The 11,890-nt window shown below is 55.3% G+C and overlaps 4 protein-coding genes across 4 annotated transcripts; 1 reads left to right on the top strand and 3 right to left on the bottom strand.

Annotated features, from left to right (window-relative positions):
- Nucleotides 1–2,512, top strand: PG986_009087 (uncharacterized protein; the record flags this gene model as incomplete). The annotated part of the gene is made up of 4 exons (XM_066845309.1): nt 1–187; nt 271–575; nt 810–1,118; nt 1,253–2,512. 4 exons carry the CDS (start codon nt 1–3, stop codon nt 2,510–2,512), a joined length of 2,061 nt encoding a protein of 686 aa, XP_066697707.1.
- Nucleotides 2,513–3,308: 796 nt separating this feature from the next.
- Nucleotides 3,309–3,785, bottom strand: PG986_009086 (Rgp1-domain-containing protein; the record flags this gene model as incomplete). Its single annotated transcript, XM_066845308.1, has 1 exon — nt 3,309–3,785. One exon carries the CDS (start codon nt 3,783–3,785, stop codon nt 3,309–3,311), a length of 477 nt encoding a protein of 158 aa, XP_066697706.1.
- A 136-nt stretch (nt 3,786–3,921) lies between these two features.
- Nucleotides 3,922–5,649, bottom strand: PG986_009085 (uncharacterized protein; the record flags this gene model as incomplete). Its single annotated transcript, XM_066845307.1, has 1 exon — nt 3,922–5,649. The coding sequence occupies one exon, from the start codon at nt 5,647–5,649 to the stop codon at nt 3,922–3,924; it is 1,728 nt and encodes a 575-aa protein (XP_066697705.1).
- A 1,275-nt stretch (nt 5,650–6,924) lies between these two features.
- Nucleotides 6,925–9,972, bottom strand: PG986_009084 (WD40-repeat-containing domain protein; the record flags this gene model as incomplete). The annotated part of the gene is made up of 1 exon (XM_066845306.1): nt 6,925–9,972. One exon carries the CDS (start codon nt 9,970–9,972, stop codon nt 6,925–6,927), a length of 3,048 nt encoding a protein of 1,015 aa, XP_066697704.1.
- Nucleotides 9,973–11,890: the final 1,918 nt, after the last annotated feature.

The raw sequence follows: 11,890 nt of genomic DNA, 5'->3' as shown, positions 1-11,890 counted from the left end.
ATGCTCCAGGCCTACAACATGATGCGAGGCCCAGCAGCCAAGGACTCCCAGGAAGACCCCCTATTCGAATGGATCCACCTTCGCGAAGACATCAGCTCCCGGGACGATAACAATCCGGCCCCGACTCGCAGCAAGCGAGATATTTTCCGGCAAGTCCTCTTTGAAACCATCTTCATCTCGTCGTGTCGTCATCATATGTCCCCTTCACCACCCTCTCACCACCCTCCCCCTACTGACTTGATGAACATACCTACTGACGCAAACCACCAGCATGCTCCACAAAGTCGACGAGACGCTCTCCCATGGAAACGCAGCCGGCGATTCCCCCCCGCGAGGCCGTGTTCGAGATCAACCGCCCTGCCCAGGCAGACCACCACATCCCCGCCCCGCCCCGCCACGACTTTTCGACCCATCTCCTGACGGCCTGTTGCGCCGACTTCGAGTTTGAGAGCGACGACAGCGAAGATGAGGAGTCCCTGGTCCCCCATGGCCGTATCTCCCCCTGTACATTCCTCGCCTGGTCCAAAGGCTGCCAGCTCTGGAGCGGAGACGATATCAAAGTGGATATCGACCAGGTATGTACGAACGAGCCGAGTGTTTTCTCTCCCCTTTCTCTTCCTTGTTTCTTTTCACGGATAACACCATTGCCGCGTGACCTTTCCGCCTAAAGACGAAGACACCTCCCATACGCAGAGTGACTAACCGTTACTGACGTACTCCTCCCTTCCACAGAACCAACCCCGCCACCGCCCCCCGACCCCCGAACTCGTCGACACGCCCCCCTGCCGCCGCGGCCCTTCCGCTACCAGGGCTGGGACGTCGAGCGGCAAGTCGACGCGGAGACGGGCTGCGAGCTGTCCCCCTGCTACGCCGTACCCACGAGCCCGTCCCTACTATACCTGCCCGAGGGCGTCGACGCCGTCCGCGCCCGGGAGCCGACCGCCTTCGAGGGCCGCTACTCGCGCATGGACCCCCTGGCCGGCAAGCAGCTGCGCAAGCTCATGTTCTTCTACCGCCCCAACGCCCCCAGCGATAGCGGCAGTGGTAGTGGTGGTAGTGGCAGTACGCCCACGGCGAGCCCTACGGCAGCCGATGCCGGTGTTGAGGAGTATGGTCATGTGAGTAACAGTAATAAAATAAACCCCCTGAGCCCCTTGCTGCCGGCCCCTTTTCTTTTCATCCAGCCCCACCACCAAGATCCCGAGCATTATCGTCGTTTGACTTGGATATACCGTCTAATCATTACAAACAGTCCGAAATAGAAGCAATTCTGAACTCGCCGAGCGCGCGGCACCACGCCCCCTATCCAGGCATCCCCGTCACGCCCTCCCAATTAGACCAACACCTCGGCCAAGCCTACGCCGCCATCGCCGCCAACGAGGCGCAAGGCGACGGCGTCACGCAGCTCCTACGCCACCAGACCACGCAGATCCGATGTCTGCAGGAGGAGCGCGAGCACCTCTCGGCCGCCGTGTGCATAGTCCACAACCGGCGCCGCCGGCACCAACAGGAAGAAGAGCAGAGGCAAATCCAGCAGCAGCAAAACCTCTCGAGGAAAAGAAGAAGCCCAGAGGAAAAGAGGCAGAAACAAATCCGCAAACATGTCGCTGGGCACCTCAATGACGTACAGTTCAAGTTCACCCGGGCCGTGGAAACGCTGGGACACGATCGCGTGCGCAAGGAGGCCAATGAGGCCGCCATCGCGAGACTAGAGACGGACATTGCCGAGCTCTGTCGCGAGGCCGGCCTGGGTAGTCCTGCCGAGGTGTACGATGAGCTGACAGGCACAAGTCATGACGACGACGGCGGCAGCGGCGACGCCGGGGGACATCCGGCTGCTGCCGGGCGCCACCAGCACAACGACGACAACAACAGCAAGGTCCAGTCTGGTAACGGCCACGAAGGAGGAGGCCGTCGCGTTGGTGGTGGTGCTGGTGGTACTCGCAGACTCAACGCTGAAGGCGACATCTATCCGCCCATGTCACCGCTGCTGGTAACCAAGACTCACGCCCACCGTCAGCCAATCGTAACCACCATCACTCCTCGCAACAAGACCGCCCAGACGCCGCGACCACGTCCTTCGCCCACACCCTCGCCACTTGTCCAAGCCGGTGCCCTTTCTCCTTTGAACCCCAATCATCACCATCACCGGGTCGGCGAGCTCGAAGACGACCCGCTGCCGCGCCTAAAGGCGCAATACCTCGAGATGATGACGCCTAAAAACCGCAACAACGACCAAAGCCGCCCCAGCACCATCGGCCGTGGCCATGGTCCTGTCGGTCTTGGCGATAAAACTCTTCATAATGATAGTAATAGTAGCGGCTACGCCATGGACCCATCTCCGATGAGGAACACCCGCCTCCGGGTCAGCAGTGGCGATGGAGCACCTCCTAGCCTCTACAAGGCCGAAGCCGAGTTGGAAGATGAGCACTACGAGGAAGCCGAATACCAGGCCATCGAGAAGGTGCTAGAGAACGCCGAGGCGTTCATTGAACGTTTGCAGCAGCGCTAGAGATGGGGTGGTGGTCATGGGTTCTCTTTTGTCTCTCGCTTGGATAAGTCGACCAAGATTGGGCCAGGCGTACACCCTCTTTGAATTGCCACAAAAGGGGGGTTAGGCGAGTGTTTGGGTGGGTTTATTAATTCTCTTGTACGTTTTTCTTTGGCCGGGAAGCAAGAGGGAATCCGGGTTCTGTATGGATAGGGGGAAGAGGTTTTCTCTGGTTGTTGGTTTTGATGCTGGTCATGTGGGATTACGATCTCATCGAGTTGACCTAGAATCTCGCGGCCTCTCTCTTTTCGCTCCTGCTGTAACGAGCAACGTATACAAGGACAGCGGACTTTGTACAAGTATTGCGTAGCAGAACATGATGGACGGCTAATACGTAATTGCGTAGTGTAAATATACAACCTTGCGATATTGAGTACATGTTATGTATACGATATACCTATCCATCGCATCGATAGGCGTTCGCGATATCTAAATCTCGCTGGTAGAAGCTGTCTAACCACAGCATAGCTTTTTCAGGTTATCCAAATATATAGGGTATGTGCGTCCATCACACCTATCTACAAATATCGTAAGTCAGCCCGCCCATCTATCCCTGGCCATTTCAGCAGTTAAAATTTTCCCTTTTACCCCCTCACCTCATACATATCGTCATCAAACAGCGAGGCCTTCCTCGGCCTCCTCCCGTTCTAATCTTTCGAGCCCATCGCAAACGGCACCGTACACCTTCAAGGGAACCGCAACCTCAAAACTCTCGCACTCCAGATTCTCCGCCGCCACAAGAACCAGACCGCCCCGATCATCTCTGGCGATTTCCTCTAATAGGGGATGGGGGGCCCTGTGCCCGTCTGTCGCCCTCGGCATCCTCAACCGATGAGGAGGGCACGACAAACTCGATTCGGATCTTCCACTCCAAGCTTAGGCCACTGGTAACGAACTCGGGGGTGGCGTTTATGGGTATCGTGGGATTAAACACGATCCGCCGGGCAAACAAGGTGGCCTCGCTTGCGCTACCGAAGGTCTTCCGGGTCACGCGATGGACACTGGCCTCGCTGCGAATCGCCAAACTGGGATCAATACGCTCTGACGTCTCGAGAGCCGCATGGATAGCGTAACATGGTGTCTCGGCACCTGTGAAATCGATGGCCATGGTGACCGACTCGCCTAGTCTGTAGGCAGGCCGCGCCAACATGACCACGGCCACACGTTGGCCATTGCGCGCGATTTCAAAGCGGTTGTTACTTTGCCCACTTTCCGAAGCGAGGTTTGATCGCATGATGGCCAAGTCAATGGCTTCTTTTGCGCTTGACGCCTCCTCAAATATGGAAGGACGTCTGGAGGATGGCCCACCGGCCGTCGGAGAAAGTAAGCCCATGCCGTTCCGAGGCTGGTCCAAAAGTTCATTCACATAATCAAGAAATCCGTTCATGGTCGAATTGGGTGGCGGCGCCTTTTTCAGCTTTGGGGAAGTCGAAGCCATTGGCCATCTTATCCAGCAAGCGCGACTTCCCCGCGTCTCGAAGGAGGATATAGGGTGACATTAAGTCGTGGCCGAGTATCTCGCCGTGGCTATTAACACTGCCGAGAACACGGAAAGGTATTTCGACGGACTTGACTTGCTGCTCTCTGGTACCACCTGGCCTCTGAGTGCCTATTACCACGGAGTAGGAGATTTTGATGGCCTTGCCGCGGTGCGTAGGGGGCAAGCCCTTTGGTAACCTGAAGGTGTACTCATAAGTCCTGCTCTCACCGGGGGCCAGGTTCAAGTCAACAAAAAGTATTGTTTGCGGTGTTGATAGTAGTGGTATGGACTTGGAGCTGGCTGCTCCGCGCATATCCTTCATGCTGCTGAGTTCACCTGCGCCAAGTAGCTCACCAATCGAGCTACTCCATGAGCCCCAACCAAGACTTTTCAGTAAACCGCTGTCTCTCTTTGGAGTGTCAATACCAATGACTCCACCGCCTTGCCCACCTAATACTGCCTTCCGTTTCACCTGCTCGAAGGGTGCAAGCTCGATCAGCGATCCGTCAAGTGTAAAAGAGCCCTGGACTTGCGCGTATCCCATCATGAGAGCCTCGGGCAGTTTTGCTTGGCCCAACATGGACATGTTCGAACTCCGCCGAAAATGAGGCGGCCGCGCGCCGTTGCGAAGAGGCTGTGTGACGTATTCAGACGCCAGTGTCTCGCTGGAGTTGTTGCTCATGGAGTAGAACTCGCCACTGCTCCTAGGTGTGCCGCCTGCCATACTCGTCGTGGACAGTATGCGTGCTGCTGGGGCTACCGGGTTTTCTGTGATGATGGGGATCGAATCCCTCGAACGAACGGGAAGAGTCACGGACGTCCCTGCCGTAGATACAGGCGTGAGGTTGTATTCCCCCTCTTGCGTACCAGGTGATGTTTCTCCTGGGCCTGACAATGGGGAGCTAATCATTGGGAATTTGAACTCGGGCATCTGGCCCGGTCCGCGTCTAGGCGACGGTTGTCCTAGAGTCGATGTATTCGGCGACGTCGAGGACCTACTTCCCAGGCCTTGTCTTGAGGGCGGCAATGATTGGGTATTGAACATGGGAGAAGCCTGCGAGCCAGTAAATGGCCGAGAAGGCAACATAGCCGACTGCGGGCCGTTCATAAGGGGCCCTCCACCCCCTCGTGGTGATATTTGCAGACTGGCGGACCGGCCATGCCCGCGCGCCGGCCTTTGGGGCGAGAGTTTGACACCATTGGTCTGGGATTGTTCGTCGACTGTCGCGTTGGACCCTATGGACACGATAGACAGCGAGCGCTTATGGGCGTGGCCAGGTCGAGTCGTCGGGGGAGGCTGCGGAGGGATCCACTGGGTGGTGGCATTTCTGGAGCGGGCACTACTGGCCGGGACATTCAAGGAAAGGGTCGATCGATGGCCGCGTCCCCGGGCTGTGGGAGGAGGGGCGAGGCCAATGCTGTTGGAACTGGGCTTCCTCGGGGTGCCGAGCAAGGGAGAAGGCTGTCGAGATCGATCGAGCGGGGTGTTGTGCGAGGTTTGGATGGGTCTGGCCACGTTCTTGAAGGTGATGTTGCACTTGATGTCCTCGCCAGCGAAAACGGTCTGGTCGTTCCAGTGTATGAAGACGCGGATGTTGCTGGAGCTGTCGGGCGACATGATGTAACCGCTTGCTGCTTCCTCCTTGCTACTCTACTGTGCTCGGTGTAAGTGCGTAGGTAGGTAGAGATGGATGGGCTGGGGATTACATAAAGTAGGATCCCGTAGAGGTCGACGCTATCAGTCATAGACGTGCCCTCCTCATGTTAATCGGACCTTGAGGTGCCGAAGATTCCCTTGTTGTAGCATTGACGTGCGAATCAATCCGAGTCGGGGCCGAGATGGGAAGAGAGAGAGAGAGAGCAAGCTACGTCGGTCGAGAGAGCTTGCAGTTTGCCTGTGCAAGCTAAAAGTACGTGATTCAATCGCTCCATTGAATCAATGGCGGCGGATGCGCGTTGCGTCGCTTTGGCTGGTGCCCGTGGGCTGGGCTGGGCTGGGCTGGGGAACAGGGATTGAATAGAGCGCCCGAGAGCACCAAACAGCACCTGTGGAGTAAAAGGCCCGGTTTATTACTGGCCTCAGCTGCTGCTACAGGCTCTGCTACTGGCCCTGCCTGCCTGCTACTGCATCGTAGCTACATTACTTTGGCTTAGTGCCGGCTACCCCAGTTCGGGCCTTTCTTGATGTTGTATCTGACAGCTCTCACCTTGTTCTAATTCATGAATGCACCGTCCCTCCTTTCGGGGGGCGGTGGACTCAATTCTTCTTCTTTCTTCTTCTCCTTGGTTGGCCTTGATGATCCATTCGCATTTACATCATATTGAGGCTGGTAGTATGCCCCTCGTGTACCTGTAAAAATGGCAATGACGATTGGCTGAATACAATTAAAAAAAAAAAAAAAAAAGAGAAGCCATTGAGTCAGTCACCAATAAACACCGCCCGCAAGTATATCTATGTAGTATCATTCGTGGTGTATAAGCCTCACCACAAAAAGACATATTGATTGCAGATAAAACAAAGGCAACTGACCCCTAGTCTAGGCAGCTAAGCTATGCCAACGCTATGTATGGCATTGTGATGGATAGCAACTCCAACTCCTCAACCCCCGTGGTATCATGTTGTTGTCGGCCTCTAAACCGTGATAAGAATCCCCTGAAAATATCCTAAACAAAAAAAAAAGAGAGAGCCTACAACGCCAATTCCCATGTCTGCTCTCCAGAGACTTTTATCCTGCCTCGAGACCAAAGGAGGTATCCTGTACGCCAAACTACTGCTTGCGCTGCATAGCCCACTGGCCGTCTATCGATCCCTGTCTCGCTCCGTAAAAGATTCCCCAAGAACAATGAGAGATTTTGGTTGGCATAATACACATATGGAACGAATCTTGCCGGCTCACGTCGAGTCACTAGCTGTCGTAGAGCTGGTGCCCGACGATGTCGGTCGTTTGGACGAGTCGGAGTCTCTCCGCTCTAATGATGGATGGTTGCTCAATCCCAGCTTCTCATCAAGCATGGATATTAGCCTTGCCGAGTATTGCTCGAGGATACCATCTAGCATTGCATCGCTCATGGTTTTGCTCTGCTTTGCTCTATCTCCCAAAGCAAGCGAGGTGAGACGTAGCTCCTGGTCCAGCTCGGCAAGCAGGTCGGTTGCCACCGAATCGGATCCAGCGAGCTTCTTCCGATATGTTCGCAACGTCCGGACGGCTTGCTCGGTCGCCGTGTTGAGGGAACCAAATCCTCGGAGACTTGGAGCGGAGCTCTTGTTTTTGGCCCCATTGAGCGCAGACGAGGACGGGCGCCTAGCCACGGAACGCGCCTGGGGACTAGCAGGCGGGCTCCCCGCTGACCGGCTGTCAGCTGAAGGCCTCCTACTTGGCGTATCTTCAGCAGCGGCCGACGTGGGGCTGGACTGGAGCGCAAGAGGCGTCCTGACCGAAGCAGACGACGCAAGATTGTATTGGGAACGTCGTTTGGTCAGCGTTCGTGGAGGCGAACGTCTGCCAGCAGCGGATGCTGGCCGCTGAAATTCAGCAAGCTCGGCTTTGGAGAGAACACGCCGCAGTGGTGGCCGGGCCGCGGAGAAGGAATCCTTCAGGGGTGATGGATCACGACTATTTGACCCAAACGCCTGCTCTTGAAGATCCAATCCCCAGATCATAATGGTTCCATCTGACCCGGCACTGATCACCTTTCTTCCACCGTCACCATCCTCTACCAAAGCTACTCCGTTGATAGCCTCAGTGTGGCCCCATTCGCGGTCTACAAATGTTCCTGTCTGGCCGTCGTATATCCTGATCGATTTATCCGTATTCGAGAGACCCAGGAGGAAAGCTGCATCCTGCTCCGTTGCCCCGCGGTGGATGAGCGAGTCGAGAACGACTGAGTCGCCACCTGCACCATCACCGCATTTGAATACGTTGGAAAGCTTGCCAGATTCCATATCGTAAAGGCATACCGTTCGATCGAGGAGGGATACGAAAAGCGATTTGCCTCCTGCACACACTGCCACAGACGACGGCGACGCTTTGAGGGAAAGCGATCGCGAGGTAATCGCTGCCTTCACGTCCGGGTCTTCGTCCCTCGATACCAAGTCGTAGATATGAAGCGACCTGTCCAATGCGCAGGTTATGACCTTGTCATGAGAAGGTATGAGGACTTCAACGACCTTTGCGGGAAACTCAAGAGTTTGGAAGAGCTCGAAGTCTCCACTAGTGGTCTTGTGGAAGAGCTGTGCTGTGCGGTCCCGCGCACACGAGGCAATCAGGAAGTTGGCCTCGTCCTCGTAAGTGGCAATGGATTGGCAGTTGGAAGTATGCGCTTTCGTCTCGAATACGCATTTCCTTGTGGCCAACTCGATGACTTTCAGCACCCCAAGTTGGTTTCCAGTTATCAAGAACTTGGCGTCTTTCGTTGCTTTGGCAACCATCAGCTGATTCCCCGGTTCACACTCGTTCTCGGAATATGCATCATCGGGGCCCCCCTCGATTGATATTTTTTTCCTTCCTTCCATGTCCCAAAGAATTATATCTCCCGAAGCCGACCATGTGTAGAAGGCTGCTTCTATTTCGTTGGGCTGGGAAAGCACATCGACTCCGAGGATAGAGTCACCTTGGCCTGGGATCTGCATGCGTGTGATAGTGGTGTCTGGCTCTCCTGGAATATAGGAGACATTCCAAATATCTATCGAATGCTTCGAATCGAGCGTTACGAGGTTGTCCTTGAGAAAGCCCATCGCCAACAGCCCTGTAGATGAATGGGACGTCTTTAGGATGCAGTTTATGCTGTACTGCAGAAATAGCTCCAAGTCGAGTGTTGCGAAGTTGCCCGACTTCCCGCCAATGTAGGCAACTTGGTCCCTAACCGAGACGCAAGTGGTAACAAACCCTATTTCTAGGACCTTGGATAGTTTCATCTGCTTAGCGGTGTCGTCGAACAAGCAGATTTCCCCGGTTTCGGTGCAGATAATGGCGCGCGTCTCATCAATAGCCGCTGCGCAAGAGAATGTAGCTTCCAATAGTCCGCCCAGAAGAATGTTTCTGCCGTGCAACGACTTGGTAGACTGTGAAGATGAAGGTGAACTGGCTTCGCCTGGGAGTCGCTGCTTCGCAGGAGAGGCTGGTGCCCCATCCTCCACACGCCACACTTTCACGTGCCGGACCCCCAAAGTGATCAGGCTGTTCCCCATCCAGATCATGCCTCTGATGGAGGAGGTGCATCTGTTTTGCTGATACAGCTTCGCAGCTCCGGTCTTCGGGTCAATGCGCCATAAGTAGAGAAACCCATCGTTCACAGCTCCCAAAGAAGCCAAGAATTTCGAATCAGGTGACCAAGCCACGGCCGTTACGCCAAACATATGCTCGCTTATAGAGACTAGAGGCGTATCCGAGGAACTGTCTTCGAGGCTAAAGATAAGAACTCGGGGAGCATAGCCCGTCTCGCCCACCGCCAGGAACCTCCCTTCGCGACTGAGGGCCAAACATGTCGCAGCCTTGACCCGCTCTCTGCTTGTCCATGACTTTGACGATGCCGATTCTGACCAGTCCACGGCACCAAACGAGGAATCCCTTTGCGGTATAGGAAGTCTGTTTCTGCTATCGTTGGCTTTCGGGGTGTTTGTATTAGGAGTAGATGGCGAGTAAGGCAAGGCGGGCGTATTGTATATGGGAGAAGCATTTGGGCGAGCCCTGAAGAAGCGCTGGGTATAGTCCTGGCTGCCAATATCGGCCACCACGACGGCCCCTCCGGCAATGTAGGCAAAGGACGACTGGGCAGTATCAAAGCCGGTAGGATGTGCGCAAGTGGTGCCGACCACCCTCTTCAAGGACAGGCGGGTCTCTGGTGGGGAAGGTCGCCCACGACCGGGGGATCTTGGGGGTCGTGGCACAAAAGGCGAATTGGAGGGCGTTAATCGGAGTCGATTCGTCGGAGTGGAGGACATCTTCTCGCCATGGAAGAACCAAGTAATGCTTTAGAATATGAAGAAAGGCGCGAGAAGAGTGCAGTAGACCCAATCGAGGCTGAGAATGGGTAAGTTATAGGAAGTCCAACGATTACCCAAGTCATTGAGTGGCTGGGTGTCGTAGTTGTTAAGTCAACCGGCATCCGGACAGGCAGGTCGGGGCAGCTGTGGACGAGGGACGGGGAGAGGGAGAGGTGGAAGAGAGTTTGGAACGCCGGAATGAACAGACTCAATCGAAGGGCCTGATCGCAGTCGAGGAAAGCAGGAGGGAGGCAGGGACGGGCACAAGAGGGCGGTTGCACGCTTTCGTCCTTGTCAGTCGGCAGCTGCGTCGGCTGGTTCTCTCTTTTGTTCCTACTCACAATGACGCGAGGGAGAAATTCTCTGGGTGAAAGAAGCCTTTATCTTAGGTAGTATTAGTCGGGCATGTATAGGATATGGGTAAGTGACCCCCCAGTGGGACTAAAGCGGTCTGGAGTTACTGTTTGCTGCAGCTGCAGGTAATGGCGGCGGCATCGGCTCCCTGCATCCAACACGGCCAGTCGAAGCGGGAGAAGCAAGGAAGGAGGCTGAAAATAGATTCTAGAAGGAGAGACAGAGACCCAGAGGAGAGTGAAGTGAGGGTTGGGAAGTGAGTGGCCTCCCTCCCACGCACGCACGCATGCACGCACGACATTCGACATCCGACATTCACAACATATGCTACCCCGGATGCTGTGCACCACAAAATGCATTCTTCGCTCGGCCACTACCGGTACATGCCTGAGTTGGTACTCGCTCACCTGCCACCACTAATAATAAAATGTGCAGGGACGGTAGAGCAAAAGACCAACACAGCTTAGCTTCCCTTTGTGTTTGTTGTCCGTCAGCCCCCCGTCAAGCACCCCCTCGGCCCCTCCCAGCAGCTGCGAGCTTAATGGCACCAAGGGAGAGTTACCGCCTGACTGGGAAGTTGATTGGGTCTGGCAGACGCCCTGATCAACTCGAGGGCCGAGTCGCCATCCTCATCACCCTGGTCGTTGGAAATCTTTGCCCGTTGCAGTGTGACGGCTCTTCCCAAACCGTCCATCACAATCCTTGCCCGACAGCATTTTCCTGGTTCGGGGGTCGTCACAAAGGCACCATCATTCCCCCAGAAGATGTATTCCCCAGTATTAGTAGGGGCTGGGACAAGACACCGACCGGACTAAACCAGACCAGCCGGCCTTATCCAATCGTCGTCCACAGATGCAATATCGGCCACCAAACCGAGTTATTACACGTGTATTGTCACGGGATGATGGCCGCGTTCATTTGGTAGCATACTGGGAGTATATGCGGTTCTACTACTATACACGTGTAGGTGCATACATCCTTGCTTAGATCTGGTTGGTCCAGAGTCTTGCCAGTGAACAAGGGCCCCCCGTCCCCGTGTGCAGGCTGTCAAGTTTCGGTCACTGAACATTGTTGCTACCGTCAAGCCCGTTCCGCGCACGTCCGCCTCGGAAATCTTTTCAACGGCCTCATCCCCAGCTGCGTCCAGTAGACATGTAGTAGTCGTTACGATGCTCGATTCATGCGAAGGACCTTGAGCTCCTTCTACACAGCTACCTACACAGCCCGGCCAGCCGAGACGCATTGGGGCATATCTCTATATGTACTTGGTTGACACAGACCAAGCACCACCTGCCTGCATGAACCGCATCGAGCGGGAAAAGGGACTTTGGAAATAATGAGCTACAAGGGGTCCCTGGAGACAGCTCTCAATAGTCCACCTAGCTTAATGTGGGCTGGTGGGTGCGGCTGGGCGGAGGCGGGTTGTTGCAGACAACTCTAAGACTCGGGACTGGCCAATTTCACCAGCAAAGCAGCCAACCTCCTACCAGTCGTCAACGGATGGCAATGAGATAAAATTGAC

This window comes from Apiospora aurea (genome assembly GCF_038362705.1).
Source record: "Apiospora aurea strain CBS 24483 chromosome Unknown utg000006l_segment0_segment0, whole genome shotgun sequence".
Lineage (NCBI taxonomy): Eukaryota > Fungi > Ascomycota > Sordariomycetes > Amphisphaeriales > Apiosporaceae > Apiospora > Apiospora aurea.
The sequence above is the reverse complement of the archived record's forward strand: the minus strand, read 5'-3'. Positions and strand labels throughout refer to the sequence as shown.